The sequence below is a fragment of the Loxodonta africana genome, chromosome 19 (genome assembly GCF_030014295.1).
Source record: "Loxodonta africana isolate mLoxAfr1 chromosome 19, mLoxAfr1.hap2, whole genome shotgun sequence".
NCBI classification, from domain to species: Eukaryota; Metazoa; Chordata; class Mammalia; order Proboscidea; family Elephantidae; genus Loxodonta; species Loxodonta africana.
Genome location: NC_087360.1, coordinates 61,176,532 through 61,203,727, shown reverse-complemented (window position 1 = coordinate 61,203,727; position 27,196 = coordinate 61,176,532). Strand labels below are relative to the sequence as shown.

Below are 27,196 nucleotides of genomic sequence, written 5' to 3'. Positions count from 1 at the left end.
GAAGATCCCAGTTATCTAGCTTATCTTCTGGAGCTTGTGTGTTGTTGCTTGTTATTTGTATCCTATTAATGCCAAGTATTAGGGCTGCTAGCATTGATCTTTTTTTTCTTCTGTGAATTTCATAGTTTTAGGCTTTTTATTTAGATCTTTGATCCATTTTGAGTTAGTTTTTGTATACGGTGTGAGGTATGGGTCCTGTTTCATTGTTTTGCAGATGGACATCCAGTTTTGCCAGCACCATTTGTTGAAGAGATGTTATTTCCCCATTGACTGGAGTTAGCATGTTTGTAGGAAATCAGTTGACCGTAGATGTATGGATTTATTTCTGGGTCCTCAATTCTATTCCATTGGTCTATGAGTCTATCATTAAACCAGTACCAGGATGTTTTGATTACTGTAGCTGTGTAGTATGTTTTGAAGTCTGGAAGTATAAGTTCTCCCACTTTGTCTTCCTTTGAAATTGCTTTGGGATATTTGGGACTTCTTGACCTTTTATATAAAGTTGAGGATTAGTTTTTCCATTTCTGTAAAAAAAAAAAAAAGTTGGAATTTTGATAGACATTGTGTTAAATTGATTGATTACTTTGGTTATTAATGACATCTTGACAATATTAAGTCTTCCAAACTATGGACACTGAATGCCTTTCCATATAGTTAGGTCTTCTTAATTTCTTTCAGCAGTGTTTTATAATTTTTGTTATATATGTCTTTCATATTCCTGGTTAGTTTTATTCCCAGGTATTTTATTCTGTTGGGTGCTATTGTAAATGGAATTTTCTTAATCTGCTTTTCAGATTTCTCATTGCTGGTGTGGAATCTCAACTCATTTTTGCATATCCTGAAATTTTTCTCAATTAATCGCTTAGCTCTACATTTACGATGACTTATTTTAGTTTGATATCAACATTTAGGAAACCCTGGTGGTGTAGTGGTTAAGTGCTATAGCTGCTAACCAAAAGGTCAGCAGTTTGAATCCACCAGGCACTCCTTGGAAACTGTATGGGGCAGTTCTACTCTGTCCTGTGGGGCCACTATGAGTCAGAATCAACTAGGTGGCAACAAGTTTGGTTTTATCAACATTTAACATACAAACAACAAGTGGCATACAATATCAACATACTAAAATGCTATCCCCGTTTTCCTCCTCCCTCTCCCACCTCTGTTGTTGTGACACCAATTACATCATAGTACATCCTTTGTCTGTTACATTAGATTTAAATTTGTACTTATTCCTTATGCATTTGATTTTATAATGCTCATAGAACTTAACTACTAAATTGTTCACTGGAAATACCATAAAACTAGCCCTGTTATCTGCCCATGTCATTATTTTTACTTGAGACCTCTGTTTTATTTTTAAATTGTTTTCTCCTATGTGTGGCTTTGAGTATCTGTCTAGTATCCTTTCCTTTCCATCTGAATGTCTCCCTTTAGTACTTCTTGAAAGGTATGTCTGGTGGTAACACATTCCCACGATTTTGTTTATCGGGGAATATCTCGATTTCATCTTTATTTTTGAAGGACAGTTTTGCTGGGTAAAGAACTCTTGGTTGACAGTACTTCTATTTCAGTACTTAATATATATTGTTCCATCACCTCCTAGCCAAGAAATTGGCATTTAGTCTTACTAACGACCCCTTAAGTGTTATATTGTACTTTTGTTTTGCTGTTTTCAGAACTCTCTCCTTGTCTTTGGTTTTCAAGAATTTGATTACAATGTGACTTGGTGTAGACCTCCTTGGATTCATTCTACTTGGAGTTCATCTAGCTTCCTGGCTTTGCAGGTTCAACTCCTTATTCAGGTCTGGAAATTTTTCTGTCATTATTTCGTGAAATATTCTTTGTGTCCTTTTTTTTTTCCTCCTCTTCTTCCAGGATCCTCAAGATCCATATGTTGGATTTCTTGGTGGTGTTCCACAATTCCATTTGACTTTGTTCACCTTTCTTTGTTCTTTCATCTTGTTTCTCTTGGGACTTTATGAGCTAAATTACTATGTCCAGTAGTTTGCTTATTCTGCTTTCTGTCTGCTTGAATCTATTGTTGAATCTCTCCCTTGTATTTTCCCATTCAGTTATTTTATTCCTCAATTCCAGTATTTCTATTTGGTTCTTTTTTTATGTTTTTTATATCCTTGTGGAGTTTCTCATTTTGTTTCCTGGTCTTCATTATTTTGTTGTTTGTGTTTTCTTTGCATTTTTGGATATATTTAACATTGTTGTTTGAAAACCCTTTATTTTTTCACCATTATCCTGGCCTCCATAGGACTGATTTTAGCTTCTTCATCATGTTCCTTTAGTTATTCTATCTTCTCCTGTGATTTTGTATGTCTTATAATTTTCTATTGAACCTGGGGCATTTGAGTATTTTATTGTTTTAATTCTGGAACTCAGAATTTTCTTTTTCCCCAGGAATTATGTTTGTATGCATGAACTTGTTCTTGTTTCCCTATTTCCCTGAATTCCAATAGAGAGTGCTTTGACCTTTTGGTTCTTAACAGCAATGACTCAGCATTTATTTCAGCCCTTAATGGTACCAGGGTGGATACCCTTTTCTGCAGGAAGACTTTTCTTCAGGTTGTGCTACCCCAAGCCTTGGGGGAGGAGGTCCTATATGCCTTTCTTGGGGTCCAATAGCAGTTCTAGGAGCCCACTTTGTGGTGTTGCCTCAGGCACTTCCTTGTTTGATATAAAGTTCTGATCTTTTTTCAGAGCTCCTTATTAATCCCCTATAGGCAGTTCACTCAAGAGCACTGGGTATTTTTTATAGGCAGTTCACAGGTTTAGGTATTTTGGAAATTTTTAAATCTTTAGAGGTTGGCTCAAAGCCCTGGTGGTACAGTGGTTAGGAGTGTGGTTGCTAACCAAAAGGCCAGCCATTCAAATCCACTAGCTCCTCCTTGGAAACCCTATGGGGCAGTTCTACTCAGTCCTGTAAGGGTCATTATGAGTTGGGGTCAACTTGACAGCAATGAGTTAGGCGTCAGCTCATCACCTATTGTTTATATCTTTTCAGTTCCAATGGGCCTCTTTTGCCACAGAGCCTGGAGGCAGTGAAAAAGTTTTTCCTTTATTTTCTTTAGTCTTGTTGGATTGGGAACCCTGGTGGCATAGTGGTTAAGTGCTATGGGTGCTAACCAAAAGGTCAGCAGTTCGAATCTGCCAGGCACTCCCTGGAAACTCTATGGGGCAGTTGTACTCTGTCCTACAGGGTCGCTATGAGTCGGAATCGACTCGACAACAGTGGGTTTGTTTTTTTTTGTTTTGTTGGATTGGGAGAGGAGTGATTTCACCCTGTGAATCCAACGTTTTATCAGTTTTCCTTGTTGCTTTCAGCGGGATATTCAGACTTTGAAGTAGTGGACTGTCATCAAAAGTTAAGTTCCTCTGCTGCTCACCTAGCCTTAGGGAACACAGTTCTCTGTATTTCATGGTGTGGCTCCACTTGCAACTCACTGTGTTTGTGGCCGTTGGTTTACGTGGAGGCTGGGCTGAGCAAGAAGGGTGCCTAAGTGTTGGAGAGAAAGGTTTTCCTACCTTGTAACCTTGCTCTTCTGCTTTTAGCCAGGTGCTTTATTTCTTGGACTGATCACTAGAACTCTGAACCCATCAGTTCTACCATGCTGTTTGTGGTATTCTGTTTCCATTTTTTCTAAATTGTTTTCAGATAATGGAGACTTTTGATTATCTACATAGCCATTTTGGAGGAGAGGAGCTGAGGGCAGTTTCTCTTCAAGGAAAAAAAAAAAAACTAAACAAGATCTACTTTTACCACACACCAAACATTTGCACTTCTGGACATTTATTCCAGAATAATAAAATCTTATGTACATATAAAAACCTGTACATGAATGGCCATTGAAGCTTCATTTTTAGTAGCCAAAAAAGGGAAACAACTAATGTATACTTCAATAGGTGAATCCTTAAACAAATTGTGATACATCCATCTCATGGAGTAATACTCAGGAATATAAAGAAACAAACTGTTGATACACACAACTACATGGATAGGCCTAAGATCATTATGCTGACTAAAGCAAGCCAATGTCAGAAGGTGACATAAAAGCCTTTTCCAACTCTTGGTGACCTTATAGAGGTAATTGCATTTATATAGCATTCTTAATGACATCTATATAAATGTAGCTGAAATCAGTGGCTGGCACAGATTAAGGATGATGGGGATGCTGGAGATGGGCTTGACTGTAAAGAGCACCATAAAGATTTCCTTTGGTCTTTGTAGTGATGTAATAGTTCTGTATCTTAATTGCAATGGTGATCATATGAATTTACAGACAAAATGACATAGATTCATAATGATACTGTCATGGATTGAGTTATGTCCCCCCAAAAACGTGTGTATTCAAGAATTATTTTACATGAAGGGAAGGACAACATACAATACAGAGGAAGTCAGCACAACTGCACTAAACCAAAAGCGAAGAAGTTTCCTGAATATAACCAAATGCTCTGAAGGCCAGATTAGCAGGGATGGGGGCCTGGGGACCATGGTTTCAGGGGACATCTAGGTAAATTGGCATAACAAAATGTATTAAGAAAACGTTCTGCATCCCACTTTTGTGAGAGGCTCCTGGGATCTTAAAAACACTAGCAAGCGACCATCTCAGGTCTCAACCCACCTGGAGCAAAGGAGAATGAAGAACACCAAAGACATATGGTAAAGATGAGCCCAAGAGACAGAAAGGGCTACATAAACCAGAAACTCCATCAGCCTGAGACTGAAAGAACTAGATGGTGCCTGGCTACCACCAATCGCTACCCTGACAGGGAACACAACAGAGAGTCCCTGATGGAGCAGGAGAAAAGTGGGATGCAGATCTCAAATTCTCATAAAAAGACCAGTTTTAATGGTCTAACTGAGACTAGAGAGACCCTAGAGGTCATGGTCCCCAGACCCTTTATTAGTCCAAGATTGGAACTGTTCCCGAAGCCAACTCTCAGACAGGGATTGGACTGGATTATAAGAGAGATAATGATACTGGTGAGGAATGAGATTCTTGGCTCAAGTAGACACATAAGACTATGTGGGAAACTCCTGTCTGGAAGCAAGATGAGAAGGAAGAGGGGTACAGGAGCTGGCTGAATGGGCACAGGGAATACAGAGTAGAGAGGAGGAATGTGCTCTCATTAGGAGGAGAGCAGCTAGGGGTACCTAGCAAGGTGTGTATAACTTTTTGTATGAGACACTGACTTGATTTGTGAACTTTCACTAAAAGCACAATAAATAAATTTAATTAAAAAAATGTGTGTATTAACTTGTTTAGGCCATGATTCCCAGTATTCTGTGGTTGTCCTCCATTTTGTGATTGTAATTTTATGTTAAAGAGGTTTGGGGTGGGATTGTAAGACCCTTACCAGGTCACATCTCTGATTCAATGTAAAGGGAGTTTCCCTGGGGTATGGCCTGCACCACCTTTTATCTCTCAAGAGATAAAAAGGAAAGGAAAGCAAGCAGAGAGTTGGGGACCTCATACCACAAAGAAAGCAGCACCTGGAGTAGAGCGCGTCCTTTGGACCTAGGGTCCCTGAGCCTGAGAAGCTCCTCAACCAGGGGAATATTGATGACAAGGAATTTTCCCCCAGAGCTGACAGAGAAAGAAAGCTGTCCCCTGGACCTGACACCCTGAATTTGGACTAGTAACCTACTAGACTGTGAGAGAATAAATTTCTCTTTGTGAAAGCCATTCACTTGTGGTATTTCTGTTATAGCAGCACTAGATGACTAAGACAGACATATAGTGACATACACAAACACACATCGTACCAATGTAAGTTTACTAGTTATGATAATATACTATGGTTAGGTAATATGTAACCATTGGGGAAAACTGTGTCAAGAGTACATGAAATTTCTGAACTATTTTTGCAATTTCCTATAATTCTATAATTATTTTAGAAAATGGATAAAAATGAAATATAAATATAATCCATTAATAAAGCAGTGTTTTTGGAAGTTCACTTTATGGATGGTGACATATCTGCCATTATTTTAAATACAATTTTAAACTCATTTTAAAAGCTTGATGTCGAAGATAAATTTTATTATTGCTTTGATAATATGAATATGAATTTTGGCAGAGCAAAACCTCCGGGTAAAAACAGTGCCATTATTAAGATTAAAAACACATTATGCAGAAAATTATTTGAAATTGGTTATGTTGCACACATAATTCATAATTATATTCAACTACGCTGCAGCAAAGAAACCATGGTGGTCAAAATTTACTTATATATTTATATAGGCACAGTAAGAATAACCAAAATACGAAAGAGTTTTTAAGATTACGTTGAATGCAAATGAAAAAAAAATCAGCATCTCATATATATTTCTCTTTGGTGTTCAACATCAATTGCCAAGTATCACTCATAGAAGAAACACATTTTGCAGATTGGATCTCTTAAAAAGTTATCACAGAAGACCATTGTGAATGAGGCAAAATCATAGTAACTGTGAAATATTTTGGCCTGAAATGTTTGAGTTGTTTTTCATATTTGAAAACAATTATGACTATTCTGCACCCAGCAGAACTTGCTGTGAATTTAGGAGGTATGTCAGCAGCTGCACATAGAATATTTTTATTAAATACAATATGATCTTAATAAAAGAGTCATTTGGAGGTGTCAATAATTTCAAATTTATTAACCATAAAGTGTAATCTTGGACAAAATTGTGGTAGTATAATAAAAAAATTAAGATAATATTGACAAAATATGTTGTCCCAAAAATATAAGAAATACAACATTAGAGGAAAATATAGCTAAGAAACTAATAAAAGTATGCAACTGTATGCCAAGGCCGATTATTTTGTTTCTGCTCTTTTAAATCAATGAATTTTTAATAAATTTTAGTTTAGTGTATTCAGATATGTTTAAGAAATATATTGAGTTTTGCAAATAATTTTTGAGTAGAAATATTTCAGGTTCAACAAACGGTAAAATAAAAATTTGCAGTGATTAGATATCAATTTCATTAATTATATAATTTTAATTATTTTTAGTCCCCTCCTTAGGAACACCACATTTTTCTAGTTGGAGCAAATAAATCATATGATCACTGTTGTTTTAAGACTCCAGTAAGTACTGGAAAATTGCAGAGAGAACAATAAAAGAGTGCTTAGAAGACTTACTTATTTCAGTATTTTAGGAGAGAAATGAGTTAGGAGCAATTCCTTTCCTACAAAATGCTGTACACCACACACATGTACATACACAGAAATATAGATAGAAGATAGGTAGGTAGATAGATAGATGATAGATAATGGCAACAATTGATATATAGAGCACAAGCATACTTTATTCCCTTATGAAAATATAAACAAATTTATTTAAATGTAGTCTTTATCATTTAAATCCAGTTTTTTAATTTATCTTAACTTAGACTGTTCTATGACCCACCCAGCATTTGCACCCTCATTGCTTTTGTGTTTTGTGGCCAAGATCCTTGGAGCAAGGAAGAAATTTTAATACCTCTGAGATTAAGGCCTATGCTCTGAAGCTACTGAGTTTGTTCTGACGTTTTGCATTCTGTTTTTCTCTGTGTACCCCATACACTGTTAATAGTACAAACCACACTATTTACCTGAATTTCTGTCTAAATTATGAGCTTTCAAACATTTCCCAGTTTTTCTCTTCTGAGTGGATGAAAGATTGCCAGCGTGGCACAGTTGGTATTACCATAGTCTTGAGGAGGACAGCCAGTGAGAATTTTCAACTGTGAACTGGTAATGTAAATTTGTAATCAGATAAAGACAACAGAATGTGTATCTCTATATATTTTTCCTCATTCAGTACTAATATATAGTACTTGCTAACTCAAGCATAACAATGACTGTGACGATGGTGCAGGACCAGGCAGTGTTTCGTTCTGTTGTGCATAGGGTCGCAACTCGATGGCACCTAACAACAACAAGTACTCTAGAGGTTCACTGGGACTCTCATACAGGGAATATGATTGGAAGTGAACTTTTCTGATTCACATTTACTTTTTATATTTAAGTCCTCATGAAGGTTTTACAGTTACCCTTTTCTTTCCTGCTTAACATGTCATTTTTTTTTTTTTTTGTACTTAACAAATTCAATACTTTTTAACCTATAAATCCCTTGGTATTATTATTTTTTTTCTTTCAGAATCAACTTGTTCTGAAAAAATTACCCCAATATCTAGAAATGCATATTATAGTGGAAAAAACTTTGGTAAGTCAAAATTTTCTTTGTTTCTATGAACCACAGTACACTTTGGAGATCTTGTGAAAAAATATTAGGAACACTCTTGTACGTGTCATTTTGTAGACAAATAACGTGCTAATTTCTCTCGGGCATACACCTAGGATTGGAATTGTTGTGCCATAGGGTCAAAAAATAATCAACGTGTTTAATTTAGAGTATGTTGATAAACAATTTTCAAAGTGATTATAACAATTTATTTTCCCACCAGCAATGAAGGAGAGATGTAGGGGTTCCGTAGTCTCAAAAACAGTTAGTATAAATAGTGTTTTTTGTTTTTTAATTAATCCTAGCTTTATTTTTATTCTGGTAGATGTGTAGTGACAGTACATTGTGTTTTTTATTTGAATTTACCTAATAGCAAATGAGTTTACCTGATGACTAATGGGCATTTTTTCATATTGTTGTAGACCATTTGGATATTCTCCTTTAAGAAGTGTTTTTTTTTTTTCTTCATTTTATTTATTTATTTTTTTCTTACTGCCATGCTGAAATCCTTTATGCATTCTGAATGAGTCTTTTGTCAGATAACTGAACTGAGAATATTTTCTCCCAGTCTGTGACTTGCTTTTTCACTCTCTTAATGGTATCTTTTGGTGGACAAGTGTTCTTAATTATGATGAATTTCAGCCCAGCTTATCATCTTTGTTATTACTTTTTTGTGTTCCCTTTAATAAATATTTTGTTACCCAAACACATAAATATTTTCATCTATGTTTTATTTTTTGGAAACTCCGGGTGGCATAAAAGCGTAAGCACTCGACTACTAGCCAAAAGGTTGGCAGTTCAAACCTACCCAAAGGAGCATTGGAAGAGAGGTCTGGCCATCTGCTTCCAAAAGGTCACAGCCTTGAAAAGCCTGTGGAGCAGTTCTACTCTGCACACATGGGGTTGTCATAGTTGAAATCGACAGCAACTAACAACAGCAATGTTTTATTTTAGAATATATTTTTTATCTTTTCACATACAATTTTACATTGGAGATTCACACCGTCTCTAACTGGTAAGTGTTCATGATGTAAGATAGGCATTAAGATTATATGTATATAGATAAAAGAAGATTATATGTATATAGATATAGATATATAAAATATCAATTTGCTCTAGTGCCATTTTTTTTTTTGAAATAACCTCACTAATCTCTTTCAATTGTGTTGGCAATTAAAACAAACAAAAAACATATCAGTAGATATTTGCTGGCGTATTTCAGGATTTTCTGTTCTATTCCATTGTCCTATTTATATTTTTTATATCATTACATTGTTTTAATTACTATAGCTTTATTGTCTTTTAATCTCTTCATTTAAATTATATTTCATAATTTTTTTACTATAATAGGTCCTTTACATTTAAGTCAATTTTAGAATCAGTCTATACATTCCCACCAAAAAAAAAAAAAAAATACTGTGATTTTGATTGGGATTGCATTGAATGTTTAGATCCCTTTGGGAAGAATTGTCATCTTAACAGTATTGAGTCTTCCCACCTATGGATATAGAGGACTACCCCCACACCTGTAATTTTTTGTTAATGTATTTCATTGAAGTTCTGTAGTGGTCTTGCATACAATTTTTTAGATTTATATGATTTGCTGCTTTAGCAAATGGTATTTTTAATTTCATTTTTCAGATTTTCTTGCTAGTTATAGAAATGCTGTTGATTTTTGTGTATTGATCATGAATCTTGCTAAATTCCTTGTTAATTCTTATTTTTTGTACTCTTTTGACTATTCTATGTAAAAAAAACCATGTCACCTGTGAATAATGACAATTTTAGTTCTTTCCAATTTTGATTTCATTTTCTCTTTTTCTTTCTTGCTTTTAGTTCCTTTTCTTGCTTTATTTGTGTATTTATTTATTGCCTTTATTTATTCTTCTTGCTTTATTGTCCTAGCTTTGCCCTCAGAATAATGTTGACTAGAATAAGAAGGACGTTCCTGTCATTTTTTTTTTTATAGATAAAGCATTCTCACTAATTAGAATATTAGCTATTAGTTTTTGGTAAATAATCTTTATAATTTTGAGAAAGTTCCCATACATTCCTAGCTTTATGAGTTTTTTTTTTTTTTTTAAATCATGGACAGTTGTTTAATTTCATCTGATAATTTTTTCTGCATTCATTAAGATGATCTTACATACTTTTAAAACCATTCTTGTAGTGACCCTACTCATTCATGATACTTTATCCATTTTTACCAATCCTCAGCTGTTTTGGCTAATATTTTGCTTAGGATTTGGAGGTTTATGTTGATGACATAATGATATGTAATTTTTCCTCCTTTAAATGTTTTGATTCATTGTGGTATCAAGATTATGCTAACCTTGTGTAAAGAGTTAGCTACTTTTCTTCTTCCTATATTCTGTTCAATAATTTATATATTAGGGATAAGACTACTACAGCAAATATTTGAAAGAATTTACCTCTGCAAATTTACCTCTATGAATCTAGGCCGTAATTTTTTTAGAAATTATTTTTAAATACAGATTCAATTGCTTTAACATATATAGAGCATTGATGAAAATGAAGCTCCAGGATTCAACAAATGGGTGCAACACTGGAAGCCCTCACTAGTCTATGCTGAGAAATTTGGAAGACAGCTCTACCTGGCCGTCTGACTGGAAGAGATCCATATGCATGTTCACTCTAAAGAAAGGTGATCCAATAGAATGTGAAAACTATCAAACAATTTCATTAATATCACACATAAGTAAAATTTTGCTGAAGATAATTAAAAAAATGGATGCAGCAGTACACTGACAATGAACTGGCATAAATTCAAGCTGGATTCAGAAGAGGATGTGGAACAAGGGATATCATTGCTGACATCAGATGGATATTGGCTGAAAGCAGATAATACCAGAAAGATACTGGCCTGTGTTTTATTGACTATTCAAAGGCATTCAGTGGTGTGGATCATAACAAATTATGGGTAACATTGTGAAGAATGGGAATTTCTGAATAATTAATTGTGCTCATGAGGAGCCTGTACTTTGACCAAGAGGCACTTTTTGAACAAAACAAGGAAGGGGATTTTGCATTGTTTAAAATCAGGAAACATGTGTTCAGGGTTGTATCTTTTTACCATACTTGTTCAATGTATATGTTGAGCAACTAACTCGATAAGCTGGACTATATTAAGAAGAATGCTTCATCAAGATTGGAGGAAGACTCATTAACAGCCTGCAACATGCAGATGACACAACCTTGGTTGGTGAAGGTGAAGAGGACTTGAAGCACTTTACTGATGAAAATCAAAGACTACAGCCTTCAGAATGGATTACACCTCAACATAAAGAAAACAAAAATCTTCAGAACTGAACCACTAAACAACATCATGGTAAGTGGAGAAAATATTAAATTTGTCAAGGATTTCATTTCACTTAGATCCACAATCAATGCCCGTGGAAGCAGCAGTCAAGAAATCAAATGATGCATTGCATTGGGCAAATCTGCTGCAAATGACTTTTTAAAAATGTTAGAAAGCAAAGATGTTACTTTGAGGACTAAGGTGCTCCTGACCAAGCCGTGGTATTTTCAACCAACTTATATACATGCAAAAGCTGGAAAATGAGTAAGGAAGACCGAAGAACTGATGACTTTGAATTATGGTGTTGGTGAAGAATATGGAATATAGCATGGACTTCCAGAAGAAGAAATGAGCCTTTCCTGGAGGAAGTACAGCCAGAGTGCTCCTTGAAAGTGAGGATGGCGAGACTGTCTCATTTACTTTGGACATGTTATCAGGAGGGACCAGTCCCTGGGGAAGGACATCATGCTTAATAAAGGAGAGACTCAGCAAAAAAGAGGAAGTCCCTCAAGGATATGGATTGACACACAGTGGCTGCAACAGTGGGCTCAGACAAAGCAATGTTTAGAGGATGACACAGGACAGGGCAGTGTTTTGTTTTGTCGTACATAGGTTCGCTATGAGTTGGAACTGACTCAAGGGCACCTAACAGTAGCAGCATGAATAGTCTGTGTGTAATTTTTAGGTGAAAATATTTTTAAAGAAATTGAGAAAACAGTAATTCAGTGCAGCCTGAAATGGAATATTCTAAGGTTTGTTCCAAATGATGATGGTAATACTACATGGAGATTGGAAGGTGGCTTAGTTGAAAAAATTAAATGTTTTGAAAATGTAAAGCCAATGGTTATTGGCTCCCTGGTGGCACAGTGGTTGAGAGCTATGGCTGCTAACCAAAAGGTCGACAGTTCAAATTCACCAACTGCAACTAGGAAATGCTTTGGGGCAGTTCTGCTTTTTCCTGTAGGGTCGCTATGAGTCAGAATCAACTGGACGGTAACAGGTTTTTTTAAATGGTTATTAATGATATTATTCATTCATTAGCAGGCATTTTGTGGAAAATAATTGAAACTATCACGTGCTAATTAACCAATGGTTTCAGCAGTGCACTTCATACACTCTTTTTTGTCACTTTTTTTTAAAAAAACTTGTGGTAAAATATACCTAACATTACATTTGCCCCGACCTGTCTGTCAGTTTGTCGTATTGTGGGGGCTTGTGTGTTGCTGTGATGCTGAAAGTTATGCCACTGGTATTCAGATACCAGCAGGGTCACCCATGGAGGACAGGTTTCAGCTGAGCTTCCAGACTAAGACAGACTAAGAAGAAGGACCCAGCAGTCTACTGCTGAAAAGCATTTGCCAGTAAAAACCTTATGAATAACAGTGGAACATTGTCTGATATAGTGCTGGAAGATGAGCCCCCAAGGTTGGAAGGCACTCAAAACATGACTGGGGAAGAGCTGCCTCCTCAAAGTAGAGTCAACCTTAATGACGTGGATGGAGTAAAGCTTTCAGGACCTTCATTTGCTGGTGTGGCATGACTCAAAATGAGAAGAAACAGCTGCAAACATCCTTTAATAATTGGAACCTGGAATGTACGAAGTATGAATCTAGGAAAACTGGAAATCGTCAAAAATGAAATACAATGCATAAACATCGATATCCTAGGCATTAGTGAGCTGAAATGGACTGGTATTGGCCATTTTGAATAGGACAATCATGTACTCTACTATGCTGGGAATGACAACTCGAAGAGGAGTGGTGTTGCATTCATCATCAAAAAGAACGTTTCAAGATCTGTCCTGAAATACAACACTGTAAGTGATAGGATAATATCCATACGCCTACAAGGAAGACAGGTTAATACAACCATTATTCAAATTTACCCACCAACCATTAGGGTGAAAGATGAAGAAATAGAAGATTTTTATCAGCTTCTGCAGTCTGAAATTGATCAAACATGCAATCCAGATGCATTGATAATTACTGGTGATTGGAATGCGAAAGTTGGAAACAAAGAAGAAGGATCAGTAGTTGGAAAATATGGCCTTGGTGATAGAAACAATGCCAGAGATCGAATGGTAGAATTTTGCAAGACCAACAACTTCTTCATTGCAAATACCTTCTTTCACCAACATAAACGGCAACTATACACATGGACTTCACCAGATGGAATACACAGAAATCAAATTGACTACATCTGTGGAAAGAGACGATGGAAAAGCTCAATATCATCAGTCAGAACAAGGCCAGGGGCCAGCTGTGGAACAGACCATCAATTGCTCATATGCAAGTTCAAGCTGAAACTGAAGAAAATCAGAGCAAGTCCATGAGAGCCAAAATATGACCTTGAGTATATTCCACCTGAATTTAGAGACCATCTCAAGAATAGATTTGATGCATTGAACACTAGTGACCGAAGACCAGACGAGCTGTGGAATGACATCAAGGACATCATCCATAAAGAAAGCAAGAGGTCACTGAAAAGACAGGAAAGAAAGAAAAGACCAAGATGGGTGTCAGAGGAGACTCTGAAACTTGCTCTTGAGCATCGAGCAGCTAAAGCAAAAGGAAGAATTGATGAAGTAAACGAACTGAACAGAAGATTTCAAAGGCCTCTCGAGAAGAAAAAACAAAGAATTATAATGACATGTGCAAAGAGCTGGAGATGGAAAACCAAAAGGGAAGAACATACTCGGCGTTTCTGAAGCTGGAAGAAATTGAACTGAAGAAAAAATTCAAGCCTCAAGTTGCAATAGTGAAGGATTCCATGGGGAAAATATTAAACGACGCGGGAAGCATCAAAAGAAGATGGAAGGAATACACAGAGTCATTATACCAAAAAGAATTAGTCAACATTCAACCATTCCAAGAGGTGGCATATGATCAGGAACCGATGGGACTGAAGGAAGAAGTCCAAGCTGCTCTGAAGGCACTGGCGAAAAACAAGGCTCCAGGAATTGATGGAATATCAATGGAGATGTTTCAACAAACAGATGCATCGCTGGAGGTGCTCACTCGTCTATGCCAAGAAATATGGAAGACAGCATCCTGGCCAACTGACTGGAAGAGATCCATATTTATGCCTATTCCCAAAAAAGGTGATCCAATCTAATGTGGAAATTATAGAATAATATCATTAATATCATACCCAAGCAAAATTCTGCTGAAGATCATTCAAAAACGGCTGCAGCAGTATATCGACAGGGAAGTGCCAGAAATTCAGGCTGGTTTCGGTAGAGGACGTGGAACTAGGGATATCATCGCTCATGTCAGATGGATCCTGGCTGAAAGCAGAGACTACCAGAAGGATGTTTACCTGTGTTTTTTTGACTATGCAAAGGTATTCAACTGTGTGGATCATAACAAACTATGGATAACACTGCGAAGAATGGGAATTCCAGAACACTTAATTGTACTCATGAGGAACCTTTACATAGATCAAGATGCAGTTGTTCGTACAGAACAAGGAGATAATGATTGGTTTAAAGTCAGGAAAGGTGTGTGTCAGGGTTGTTTCTTGCACCATACCTATTTAATCTGTATGCTGAACAAATAGTCCAAGAAGCTGGACTATATGAAGAACATGCATCAGGATTGGAGGAAGACCCCTTAACAACCTGCGTTATGCAGATGACACAACCTTGCTTGCTGAAAGTGAAGAGGACCTGAAGCACTTAGTAATGAAGATCAAAGACCACAGCCTTCAGTATGGGTTACACCTCATCATAAAGAAAACAAAAATCCTCACAACTGGACCAATGAGCAACATCATGATAAACGGAGAAAAGATTGAAGTTGTCAAGGATTTCACTTGACTTGGATCCACAATCAACAGCCATGGAAGCAGCAGTCAAAAAATCAAAAGACGCATTGCATTGGGCAAATCTGCTGCAAAGGACCTCTTCAAAGTGTTGAAGAGCAAAGATGTCACCCTGAAGACTAAGGTGCGCCGGACCCGAGCCATGGTATTTTCAATCACAGCATATGCATGTGAAAGCTGGACGATGAATAAGGAAGACTGAAGAAGAATTGACGCCTTTGAATCGTGGTGTTGGCGAAGAATATTGAATATACCATGGACTGCCAAAAGAACAAACAAATCTGTCTTGGAAGAAGTGAGGCCAGAATGCTCCTTAGAGGCATGGATGGCGAAACTGCGTCTTACATACTTTGGACATGTCAGGAGGGAGAAGACCCTGGAGAAGGACATCATGCTTGGCAGAATACAGGGTTAGCAGAAAAGAGGAAGACCCTCAACATGGTGGATTGACACAGTGGCTCCAACAATGAGCTCAAGCATAACAATGATTGTAAGGATGGCGCAGGACCGGGCAGTGTTTCATTCTGTTGTGCATAGGGTTGCTGTGAGTCGGAACTGACTCGAAGGCACCTAACAACAACAACATTTGCCAATTCAGCAGTTTTTACATGTATTATTCTTTTTACATGTAAATACATTTTACATGTATTTTTCATGTATTACATTCTTTATGTTGTGTAACCATTATCACTATCCTTTTCTGAATTATTTCACCACAATTAAGAAAAAAGTCAGTGCCACCTATGCAATAACTTTCCCTTCTTCCATTGTACCCCTGGTTTCAATTCCTAATATGTTTTGAATATTGTCAATAAAATTATCTAGAAATTTGTTTTCTGTCTTGTTATAGACGTATCTATATAATATTCTTCATTTTGTCTCAGCGCCCACCAAACCTGGAAAACTTACTATCTGGCTTTTTCCAGAATCCATTTTCTGCCCTGGTCCAGTACATGGAACTTAGCCTTAAATTATGGCTCTTTTTGATGCCTCTGATTGGTTCCTGGGATTTTCAGTGGAAATCTGTCTCTCTTGTATTGCAATAGTGACTTCTTTTTTTATAAGCCTTGTGTATACTTACACATAGTTTTTGAGTCTTGGTTTGAACATCCCTACACACGTCCATACTTTGCTTAGCAGATTTCAGCTGCTTCAGCAGACTGAATGCTGGTCTCCACTCCACCATGTTCTCCCTGGGCTACAGTTCACTGTACAGGAGACTAGAAATTTGCCCTAACCAGAAAGTCAGGATGATTGTGGAGCTCAGGTCATGATTTTGGCTTTTCTAAAGAATTTTACTTTCTGACTATTGTCTAATGCCTGAAGACAGTGGCCTCATCTACTTCATTTAGTTTTATAGCTGTTTGCAATCCAGTACTTATTTCTCCATCGTGGCCAGAAGTGGAAATTGCTGTTTTTTGTTTGTTTTTGTATTGTCACTTCCTTTATGGTCCAACATGTGGCTAATTTTGCTAAATGTTCCATAGCGTTTGTACAGTATTTCTTATATTTGCCCTTGTTGGAGTCAATGCTCTATACATGTTAATTAGATCAGATATTTTAAACATTTTCGACCGAGTGTCAGTATTTTTTGAGTTGTACTTATGTTCTATCAGTTGCTAAGAGAGGTTACTGTCATGAACTCTTATTCTGTTTTTTTTTTTAATTTTTCTTTTATTTACATCAAATTTGCTTTACATGTGCTGAGAATATGTATTAGTTCCAATAATTATGCATCGTTAACTCTTCCGTATGTATTGACCATTTTATCTTTGTGAAATAAACTTTAGAGCTAGGGATACCATCCTAAATATTATGACATTTAGTATAGGGAATTTTATTTCTGCTATTTGATGATCTTAGGTATCCCCAAACAGATTGTCATAAAATTTCATATATCCAATACCTGTTGGATGCAATGTCTTTTGTATTCCAAAAACAATTTGCTTAGGATATATTTAATTAAATTGATGGAAATATGCAATTAGTTTTATATTATTTCTTTAATCAACATCTATATAGGGTTGCTATGAGTCAGAATTGACTGATGGCAATGGGTTTGTTTGTTTTTAATAAGCAGTACATATATTTAGTTAAATATTCTAATTTTGGGTGGACAAGCTATAAAAATTCCTAGGATTTGCATAGGATTTCTTATTTTAAATTTATTTAATTGGCAGCTTTGAGCAGAGGTATGACTCCATATAATAGGTGTACACATTAAATCTTCAAATTTGATTCCAAGTCCTCTCAAGAACTTTCCAGTTTCAGAAGACACCATCTTCCCTTTCTCCTTTTAATTTGATAATTTTGACTTATTCTTTTTTTATTTTTTGACTTATTCTTTATGAAAAATTTTGAATCATTAATTCTACATAATTTTTACTACACATCATTGTAATTTCTATCTTTTCTCCTGTGAATATATCGCCTATAGATAGTTCAATTATTTTTTCTGTTTATTTATTTGCTCTACTTTATTCAGTAAGCATACAACAGAGTATGCTTTGTCTCCATGTCATAGAGAATTCTAGTTTCAGACCTTCCTTCATAATTAGCAGGAATATATAAAGTTATTTAGTACCTCTTAATAGTTTTAACTGTTTCTGCTGGAGAGTACCTTTAAAATATGTAACAAATAAGAATTATTTTGGGTGCGTGGTGTATCATTCTATTTTTTTCCCCCTGTTGGAGACCTCATGTTTGTTGTTGCTTGTTTTCTTTTATTATAAAAATAAGTATCTTTATATTTTTGTGTTTTAAATTGTTTGACAAATCCTGTTGTTTTCCTGCCTGGTATCATCAAAGTATATTCAACATCCAGAATATTGCTATTACTTGGATTTTAAAAAGAACCATAAATTTGTTTTTCAGTATGATTATATGGGCTCTGAAATGATGGCTGTAACACAGAAAATTGTCCAGGTTATTGGCCTTGTTAACACCGTAAGTTTTTATTTCTTCATATTTATAATTTTATGTGAGATCACTGAAAGCGATTCGCATCTCATCGTGACAGATTAATGACCTAACGGCTTTCTCCTAGTTTAATACACAAAATACTCTGCTAAAACTTTTCTTCATATTTTAAGTACTGTTTTGATGTAATGATTTATGTTGCTTGAATAAACATGTCATTACTCTTACTTTTAGATGTTTACACAGTTTAAATTGACTGTTACACTATCTTCTTTGGAATTCTGGTCAGATAAGAACCAAATTTCTACCAACGGGGATACTGCTGATTTATTACAAAGATTTTTGGCGTGGAAACGAGACTATTTTGTCCTACGGCCCCATGACATAGCATATTTACTTATGTAAGCACAATACTCTGGGTTAGTAAAGATGTATACATAGATAATTCCGTTAAATTAGTTATTTAATGCATTTCTTGTGTTCTTTCTTATTCTATAGGACTATCTGAAAATTTTTAAAAAAACGTAGGTACTGCCATGGAGGTGATAGTGGAGATATGATTAAAATAATAACAGCAAGACTTAATTGTAGAACAATATCTTTTTGAGAATAAACAATGTGAAAAAAATCTGAATTTGGTTAACTTTTATGATGTCAACTGCACTACGGAACACATATAACCCTCAGCTTATTAATGACGTAAAAATTGACACTACTTTGTAAACATTACCTGTAATATGTTATTACCTTTCATGTCTACTTTTGACTAAGAGGAGTTTGTGTGTGTGTGTGTGTGTGTGTGTGTGTATAAATACTTAATTAAAACAATAAAAAAAAGCCTACATATTTTTAGGATAAGTAAGATTTCTTCTTCCTCAGGTGAGAAATTGCTTTTGTTTTATCCTTTAGTGACCGAAACAGTAAGGGCAAAACAGAGAGGGAATTGAGGGAAATCTGAGGTAATTAAAGTACATCAAGGCCAGGAGTTAGCTGAGGAAAGAAAATTGATAATAAGAAAGTGAATTATTATTTTCCATGATTTTAGTTTTTTATATAATTTACTAAATATTATCCAGACTGGACTGTTGTATGTTTGCAAAATAATTTTCAAAATTTTATGGAATAAAAGCTTTAATTAGTAAATAATCTGGTAAGTTTTCCTGTGTAATTATGTTAATAAAAAAGGCAATATTATAATGATATAGTTACAGGAAACATCCTAAGTTTGTGGGAGCAACATTTCCTGGAACAATGTGCAATAAAAGCTATGATGCAGGGATCGCTCTGGTATGTCATTTTTATCCTTCTTTACATTCCTAGTTTTTTAAACTTTGGGTTAGAATTGATAAATACCATTGTAAGTTGCTGACTAGTTTATAAAGACTTGATATTCTTCTCTATCTGTATATTATTATTTTGTTGGGACAAAGTTATCTGAATCTCAAAAAATTAATTTAATTATGCATTTTATACAAGGAACATAATATGAAGAGAAAGTATAAAAATACGGATAAAGAGACTATTCCCCAGCTAATCCTAACGGATAGTAACATTTCCTTCAGATTTTCTAAGGAAATGAAATATTATTAGAGCAAAGGTAGAGGCTCCTGTGTGTCTCTTTCAAGTTCAAGAAATAACAAAAATCATGTGCTTTCCTTCACATGCATACTTACGCTATGGTTACAAATGTATGTATCTACAAATAATGTGTAGTAGTACTGTTTTTGCTTTGTTCTCATTTTAGGTATCATTCTAGACCTATTTCTGAGCTGTTCTGGTCTCAGTTCAGATCATTAGTCTTTAGCTAAATTGCATTGAGACTGTTCAATTTATGAATGTTTCAGGAGTCAGCTGAGCTGTGAGAAAGAGAATTTGGAGGTCCTCTCTCTTTTCCTTTGTACAGTCCCATTTATCTCACAGCCATAATTTTCTCATATTCAGATTTTATATTTTCTGGCCCAGAAATAAGACTTTAGTGCCTGTGAACCCAGAAGCCTGCCTATTACACCTGACCCTAAGCTAAAAGTCACAAAAATCGACACTCTGTACGACTTCTTTCCTTTGAGCATGGACTCCCAATCAAAGTGCCAGCTTCTGTTCACCCTTGAGTGTGTCCTTTGGGTGGCTGCTTTTTCTATCATGTCAGGGGAAATAGGTATGATAGGCTCCAAAGTCTTCACTACCTGTATTCAGGACCAGTTTATTTGCTATATATTCCATTTCTCTATTGAAACCGGCCATCTCTCCATTTATTTTCTCCATTTACACACACATATACACACGTGTGTATACAAACACATACATACAGCATGGCATTGTTTATTCTGTAGTATCTGCAGTGATGTCTTCTTTTTCATTCCTGATATTTAGTTTAGTTCAGTTTTTTTTTTTTTTATATCCAGTATTAGTCATTTGCATCTTCTGTCCTTCTTGTGCGGTATAAGCAGACGGTTGTTAATTTTATTTTTTTTGGTGCTTTATGTTGGATGACTTTATGCAGGGGATGTACTTTTCAAATGCACAATTATGGAAGACCAATATCATTTCTTCTTTGCCAGAACTGGCGTTTAAAGCCCAGCTTCTGGTTTCTACATCTTACTTAAAAACCTGATGGTCAGCCCAGATATCATCTCTCATGTTCTGCTTCGGTTTAACCCCATTCCAGATTCTGCCACGGGCATTTTTCCTTTCTTTTAAGCTCTGCGATTCCAGGAGAGCAGGAGATGATACCTTGTTCACGGCTCATTTTTTTTCATATTGCCAAATATATCCTGTGTTTTCATTCACAAATGTGAATGCACAATGTTTTTTCTTTTAGCTGTGCATTGGTATTTTTATGGTTAATTCACTGTTATTCAAATGATGTAGAGAAATTAGAGATAATTAAAAGGATGAAAATAAATTACAATATTTTTAACAAAGTGAAATAATATGAAGCGTTCTTCCAGCGTGCATTGCCACTAATTTTTTTCAATGATTTCCCATTCCAATTTTTTTTTTTTTTTTACCATGGCTGTTTTGATATAACTTCTGTCTTTTCATTTCTTCACGTCACTCATTATACCCCAGCCTTTAACAGGTGTCTTTCAAGCACCATACTCCCAGTTGTATTTTTGGCTCCTTTCCCAATATTAATATCTAGTCTAAATATCAATCATACAAAAGTTTTTTTTCCTAACTACCTTAGCTAAAATAATTATGCCCTCCCCAACATTCTCTATTGGGGCACTCATAGCACTTTTTATGAACTGTATTTTGGAAGTATGTTGTAAGTTTACTATTATTGTCTTTCTCCCCTTTTAAAATACAAATATAAAATACAAGTCATAGGTGTGGACAAAGTCCATTTCTTTCATGAATGCCATTACATACCCATCCTCTATCATAGTGACTCACCGATATGTGCCATTAAAATAATATTTGCTAATTCATGAATTTGACTTGATGGTAAAGTTAAATAATCCATATGAAAGGCTACATGTGTTCAATGTAATGGAATTTGGGCTTACCCAATTTTAAAACAAGAAATGTTGCTAGCTTGATTACTTTTAACATGGTTTCATGTTCCTTAGTCAATTAACTAGCACAGATATTCATATCTACAACACATCTACATAGTTGTAAAACTATGTTCAATATAAAAAGCTAAATATAGCTAAAAATTTTATAGGAACAAAATATTTGAAGTTATTACTATCTTCAATAGTTGGATAGTTTTTTTTTTATGTAATGGCTTTTCTCTTCAATATTCTTTATTTTAGTATCCAGATGGAATTAGTTTGGAGGGATTTTCAGTTATTATTGCTCAACTACTTGGCCTTAATATAGGATTAACATATGATGACATCAATAAGTGTTCTTGTCCAAGAGCAACATGCATAATGAATCGTGAAGCACCGTAAGACTTTTTTTTTAACTTAATTAATTTGACATGTAGTTTTATGAGGTTATTTGCAAGATGTGATAATTTTTTAATCCTTTTGTGTTGTATTCCACATCAGAAATTGGAAAAGTATGTTGTACGTGAAGGGATACCATACAGACACATACACAATCTAAATGGAACAAGGTTCTAGAAAATGATAAATCCTATAATTAAAGAACACTCACTCAAGGGAATTAGAGGTAAAATATCAATGTTTATGAAGACCATGATATAGAAGATACCAATGTTGTTTTGATTGCCGTAGTCTTCATTACTCAAGACAAGGATGTCTGTTATCACTCTTGAAATGTAACATCTTTGGTAACTTTGGTTAATATGTTAAGGGAAAGAAAAGAAAGAGGAAATGATTTGAAGAAGATGAGATTGTCTTTATTTTAAGATGTTATAATTAGATATGTAGATAAAACAACAGAATCAATACACGGTTAGAACAACAAAAAAAGAATAGAGTCATCCATCTAGAAAAATGAATAATGTGTTTACCATCATTAAGAAAGTAGACGACTTATTCTAAGGTTGGTAATTTTTCCAGAATAGGTCTATAAATTTAGTACAATGCCAATCAAAACTGTAGATTATTTGTTAAGGAACTTGATAAGCCCTATGGGAAATGATAAAGCGGAAATGGTAAATATAGACATTTCGGAGAGTGTGAGCTAAACATGTGATTAAAAAGGGATTTCATAGATTGGAGACACTATATAACATCTGTCAATTGGTAGCAAAAAAAAGGAGGAAAAGATGATGGTGAACAATAGCATGAGGACTTTAAGAGCAAAATCACTGAATAAATTAGAGAGGATTGGATCTAGTGCATAAATAGATGGATCAGCTTTTATTAGATCTGGGAATATTTTATTATTGTGATAGGAGGGTAGAAGAGTAAATAGGTAGAAATACAGGTAGTTTGGTTAATAGAGATGTAAAGATGAGGGAGGATAATTTCTTCTGATAGGAATATGACAGTAAGGAATGTAAGTGCTTTGATTTAGGGGATAAACCAAAAAACCAAACCCACTGCCATGGAGTCAATTCTGACTCATAATGCCCCTACAGGACAGAGTAGAACTGCCCCACAGGGTTTCCATGGAGCGCCTGGCGGATTCAAACTGCTGACCTTTTGGTTAGTAGCCGTAGCACTTGTCCACTATGCCACCAGGGTTTCCAATGATTGAAGGGATAGCAAGTGTGAAATAGTTGTCTTGGAGTCAGGAAAATAGGAAATGACTTGCAAATTATGGTGGTATTATTGAACTGTTTGAAAACATACTTGAAATTTATGACTATAAATTTAATATGAATTCAGACATCATGGCTGCTTGTTTGGGTCCGTTCAGTTTCTGCTGCAGAGGCACATACACAGAGGAAATGGAGAGTTTAAGTTTTGCCAAGTTAATGTTTTTGGGATTCAGGAAGAGTTAAGGCTGTAGGGAAAAGTGTGTCCTCCTGAAATAATGAGATATAAATTTTTTCTGCTCCGAAACTTGGAGCTGTAGATAAGAAATTGAAGGACTTTGAAACAGCCAACCTAGCCCACATTATTTTACTTTTTGTTAAGCCAGAATGTTCATCTTCTCCACAAAAAACAATCATTTAAAATTGTATTTGAATTGTTTTGTGTATATTAAAATTCTGTATACTTAGGCTTACATGTATTTAGCGAGCACATTCATATTCTACTTCATTGTGACCATCTTTTAAGCAGACATTTAAAAGATAAATTGCTTTTTACTCACCTTAAAGTTTCATATTCCAATTAGTACTTTTAATTTTCACTTGGAAAACATGTGGTACAAGTAGAAAATAGTCTTTAATCCGTGTCTTTTCTTTACTACAATTTATTTTTAGAGTATTTTTAGGTTATGAAATATTGTGCAGAATGTATGTAGAATTTGCATACACCCCTCTTACCTCTGTACAGAGCTTCTCATATTATTAACCTCTTGCATTAATTTGGTGCATTAGTTACAACTGATGAACCAATGTTAATACATTATCATTAATTAAAGACCATAATTTATATTAGGCTTCACTTTTTGTGTTGTACACAAAGTGTGTTTTGTCTATTCATCCCTTCTCCTCATCTCCTGAATCCCAGTCAGTGATCTCTTACTGTCTCTTTTTTGTGTGCATGTGTGTCTTCTCAAATGCCAAATAGTTGGAATCTTAAAGTATGTAGATTTTTTTCAGACTTACTACTTGCACTTAATAATATGCATTTAAGGTTTCTTCATGTCTTTTCATGGCTTGATAGCTCATTTATTTTATTTTATTTACTTTTATAATTTATTTTATTTCTTTTTTCATTTTCGTTCAGAATATATACAGCAGAACATACACCAATTCAACAATTTCCACATGTACAATTTAGTGACATTGGTTACATTTTTCAAATTGTGCAACCATTCTCACTCTCCTTTTCTGAGTTGTTCTTCTCTCACTAACATAAACTCACTGCCCCTAAGTTTCCTATCTGATCTTTCAAGTTGCTGTTGTCAATTTGATCCCATATAGATAGGTCTTAAAAGAGCACAGGGCTCTTTCCCTTGAGAACAGAAACCAGACAAGGATGTACTTTATCACCACTCTTATTTGACATTGTACCGCAAGTCCTAGCTAGAGGAATAAGAAAAAGAAATAAAGTGCATCCAATGATAAGGAAGAAGAAAAACCATCACTATTCACAGAAGATATGATGCTGTATATAGAAACCCCAGAAAATCTACAAGGAAGCTACTAGAACGAATAGAAGGTTTCAGTAAAGTGGCAGGGTACAAGATCAACATATAAAAATCAATTGAATTCCTCTACACTAACAAAGAGAATCTCAAAAAGGGAATCAGGAAAATCATACCACTGAAAATAGCCCTCCCCTGCCCCCCCAAAAGAAAAAGATAAATACTTAGGAATAAACATAACTAGGAATGTAAAAAGAGTTATACAAAGAAAACTACAAAACAGTACTCCAGGAAACCAAGAGACCTTCATAAATGGGAAAACATACCATACTCTTGGATAGGAAGACTTAACATTGTGAAAATGTCAATACTTCTCAAAGCAATCTATGAATACAATGCAATCCTAATCCAAATTCCAACAACATTCTTTAATGAAATAGAAAAGCTAATTGCCAACTTTATGTGGAAAGGAAAGAGCCCCTGGATAAAGAGAACACTGAAAAAGAAAAACAAAGTAGGAGGCCTCACACTACTTGATCACAGAACCTCCTATGCATTTATAGTAGTCAAAACAGCCTGGTACAATGACAGACACAAGACCAATAGAACAGAATTGAGAACCCAGAAATAAATCCATCCACCTTTGGACACCTGATCTTTGACAAAGGGTTGAAGTCCATTAAATGGGGAAAAGATAGTCTCTTCAACAAATGGTACTGGCAAAACTGGATATCCATTTGCAGAAAAATGAAATAGGATCCGTACCTCACCCCATACACAAAAACTAACTCAAAGTGGATCAGAGATCTAAATGTAAAACCTAAAACTATAAAGTCCATGAAAGAAAAAACAGGGACAATGCTAAGGGCCCTAATTTATGGCATAAATAGAATATCAAGCATAACTAAAAATGCACAAACTCCAGAAGATAAACTGGACAACTGGGAACTCCTATAAATTAAAAACTTATGTCCATCAAAAGACTTTTCCAAGAGAGTAAAAAGAGAACTTACAGACTGAGAAAAAATCTTTGGCAAAGACATGTCTGATAAAGGTTTAATCTCTAAAATATAGAGAAAACTTCAACGACTCAACAGGAAAAATACAAGCAACTCAATCACAAAATGGGCAAAGGACATGAACAGACACTTCGCCAAAGAAGACATTCAGGCAGCCAGCAAATACATGAAAAGATGCTTGTGATCAGCCATCAGAGAGATGCAATCAAAACAACTGTGAGCTACCGTCTTACCCAGGCAACAATAATGGCACTGGTCAAAAATTCCAAAAACAATAAATGCTGGTGAGGTTGTAGGGAAATTGGAACTCTTATACAGTGCTGGTGAGAATGTAAAATGGTACAACCACTATGGAAAATGATATGGTGCTTCCTTAGAAAAGCCAGAAATAGAAATGCCAGATGATTCAGCAATCCCACTCATAGGAATATATCCTAGAGAAATAAGAGCTGTCACACAAATAGACTATGCACACTCATGCTCATTGCAGCATTATTTGCAGTAGCAAAAATTGGAAACAACCTGAGTGCCAGTCAACGTATGAATGGATAAACAAATTATGGTACATAACACACAGTGGAATGCTGTACAACAATAAAGAATAATGATGAATCCGCCAAACATCTCACAACATGAATGACTCTAGAAGGCATTATTCTCAGTGAAATAAGCAATCATAAAAGAACAAATATTGTATGAGACCACTATTATAAAAACTCAAGAAAAGGTTTACACACAGAAAGAAAAAATCTTTGACGGTAACGAGGCAGGGGTGGGGGGGAGGGGAAATCACTAACTAGATAGTAGACTAGTGTTAACTTCAGTGAAGGGAAAGACACTACACAATATAGAGGATGTCAGCATAACTTGACCAAGGCAAAGGAAGACAATTAAACATAAGAAAAAAGAAAAAGAGGCAATCACAATAAATACTACAGCATATATAATGCAACGGCTCCAGTAAAAACAAATAATAATTTACAAGCAGATACATAAGCAGGTATGTATGCTGAATGGGGAAGAAGGGCTTATAGGAGTATACCCATGTACATACACAAGATTTGGCTGTGGATATTTTTGCATACATATTTGTACGTACAACATGTATACTCATATATACATGTAACAGAGCACAAAGGGTTACAGTCATAGGTGTTTCCTAGACACACCCAAACACCTTGAGGGACTGAGTTACTGGGGATGAGGACTGGGTGCCATGGTCTCAGGGAACATCTAAATCAATTGGCATAACAGTTTATAAAGAAAA

The 27,196-nt window shown here is 35.3% G+C and overlaps 1 protein-coding gene across 2 annotated transcripts in view; it reads left to right on the top strand.

Moving 5' to 3' along the window:
- Positions 1 to 27,196, top strand: part of ADAM18 (ADAM metallopeptidase domain 18) — a 95,698-nt gene that overhangs the window by 10,785 nt on the left and 57,717 nt on the right. The window contains exons 5-9 of one of the 2 annotated variants that reach the window (XM_023551091.2): positions 8,143 to 8,208; positions 18,242 to 18,313; positions 18,521 to 18,687; positions 19,492 to 19,573; positions 22,048 to 22,184. In XM_023551091.2, coding sequence (XP_023406859.1) covers positions 8,143 to 8,208; positions 18,242 to 18,313; positions 18,521 to 18,687; positions 19,492 to 19,573; positions 22,048 to 22,184 — 524 coding nt within the window. The remainder of the gene's footprint in view (positions 1 to 8,142; positions 8,209 to 18,241; positions 18,314 to 18,520; positions 18,688 to 19,491; positions 19,574 to 22,047; positions 22,185 to 27,196) is intronic. The other variant, XM_023551092.2, reaches the window with a different exon arrangement.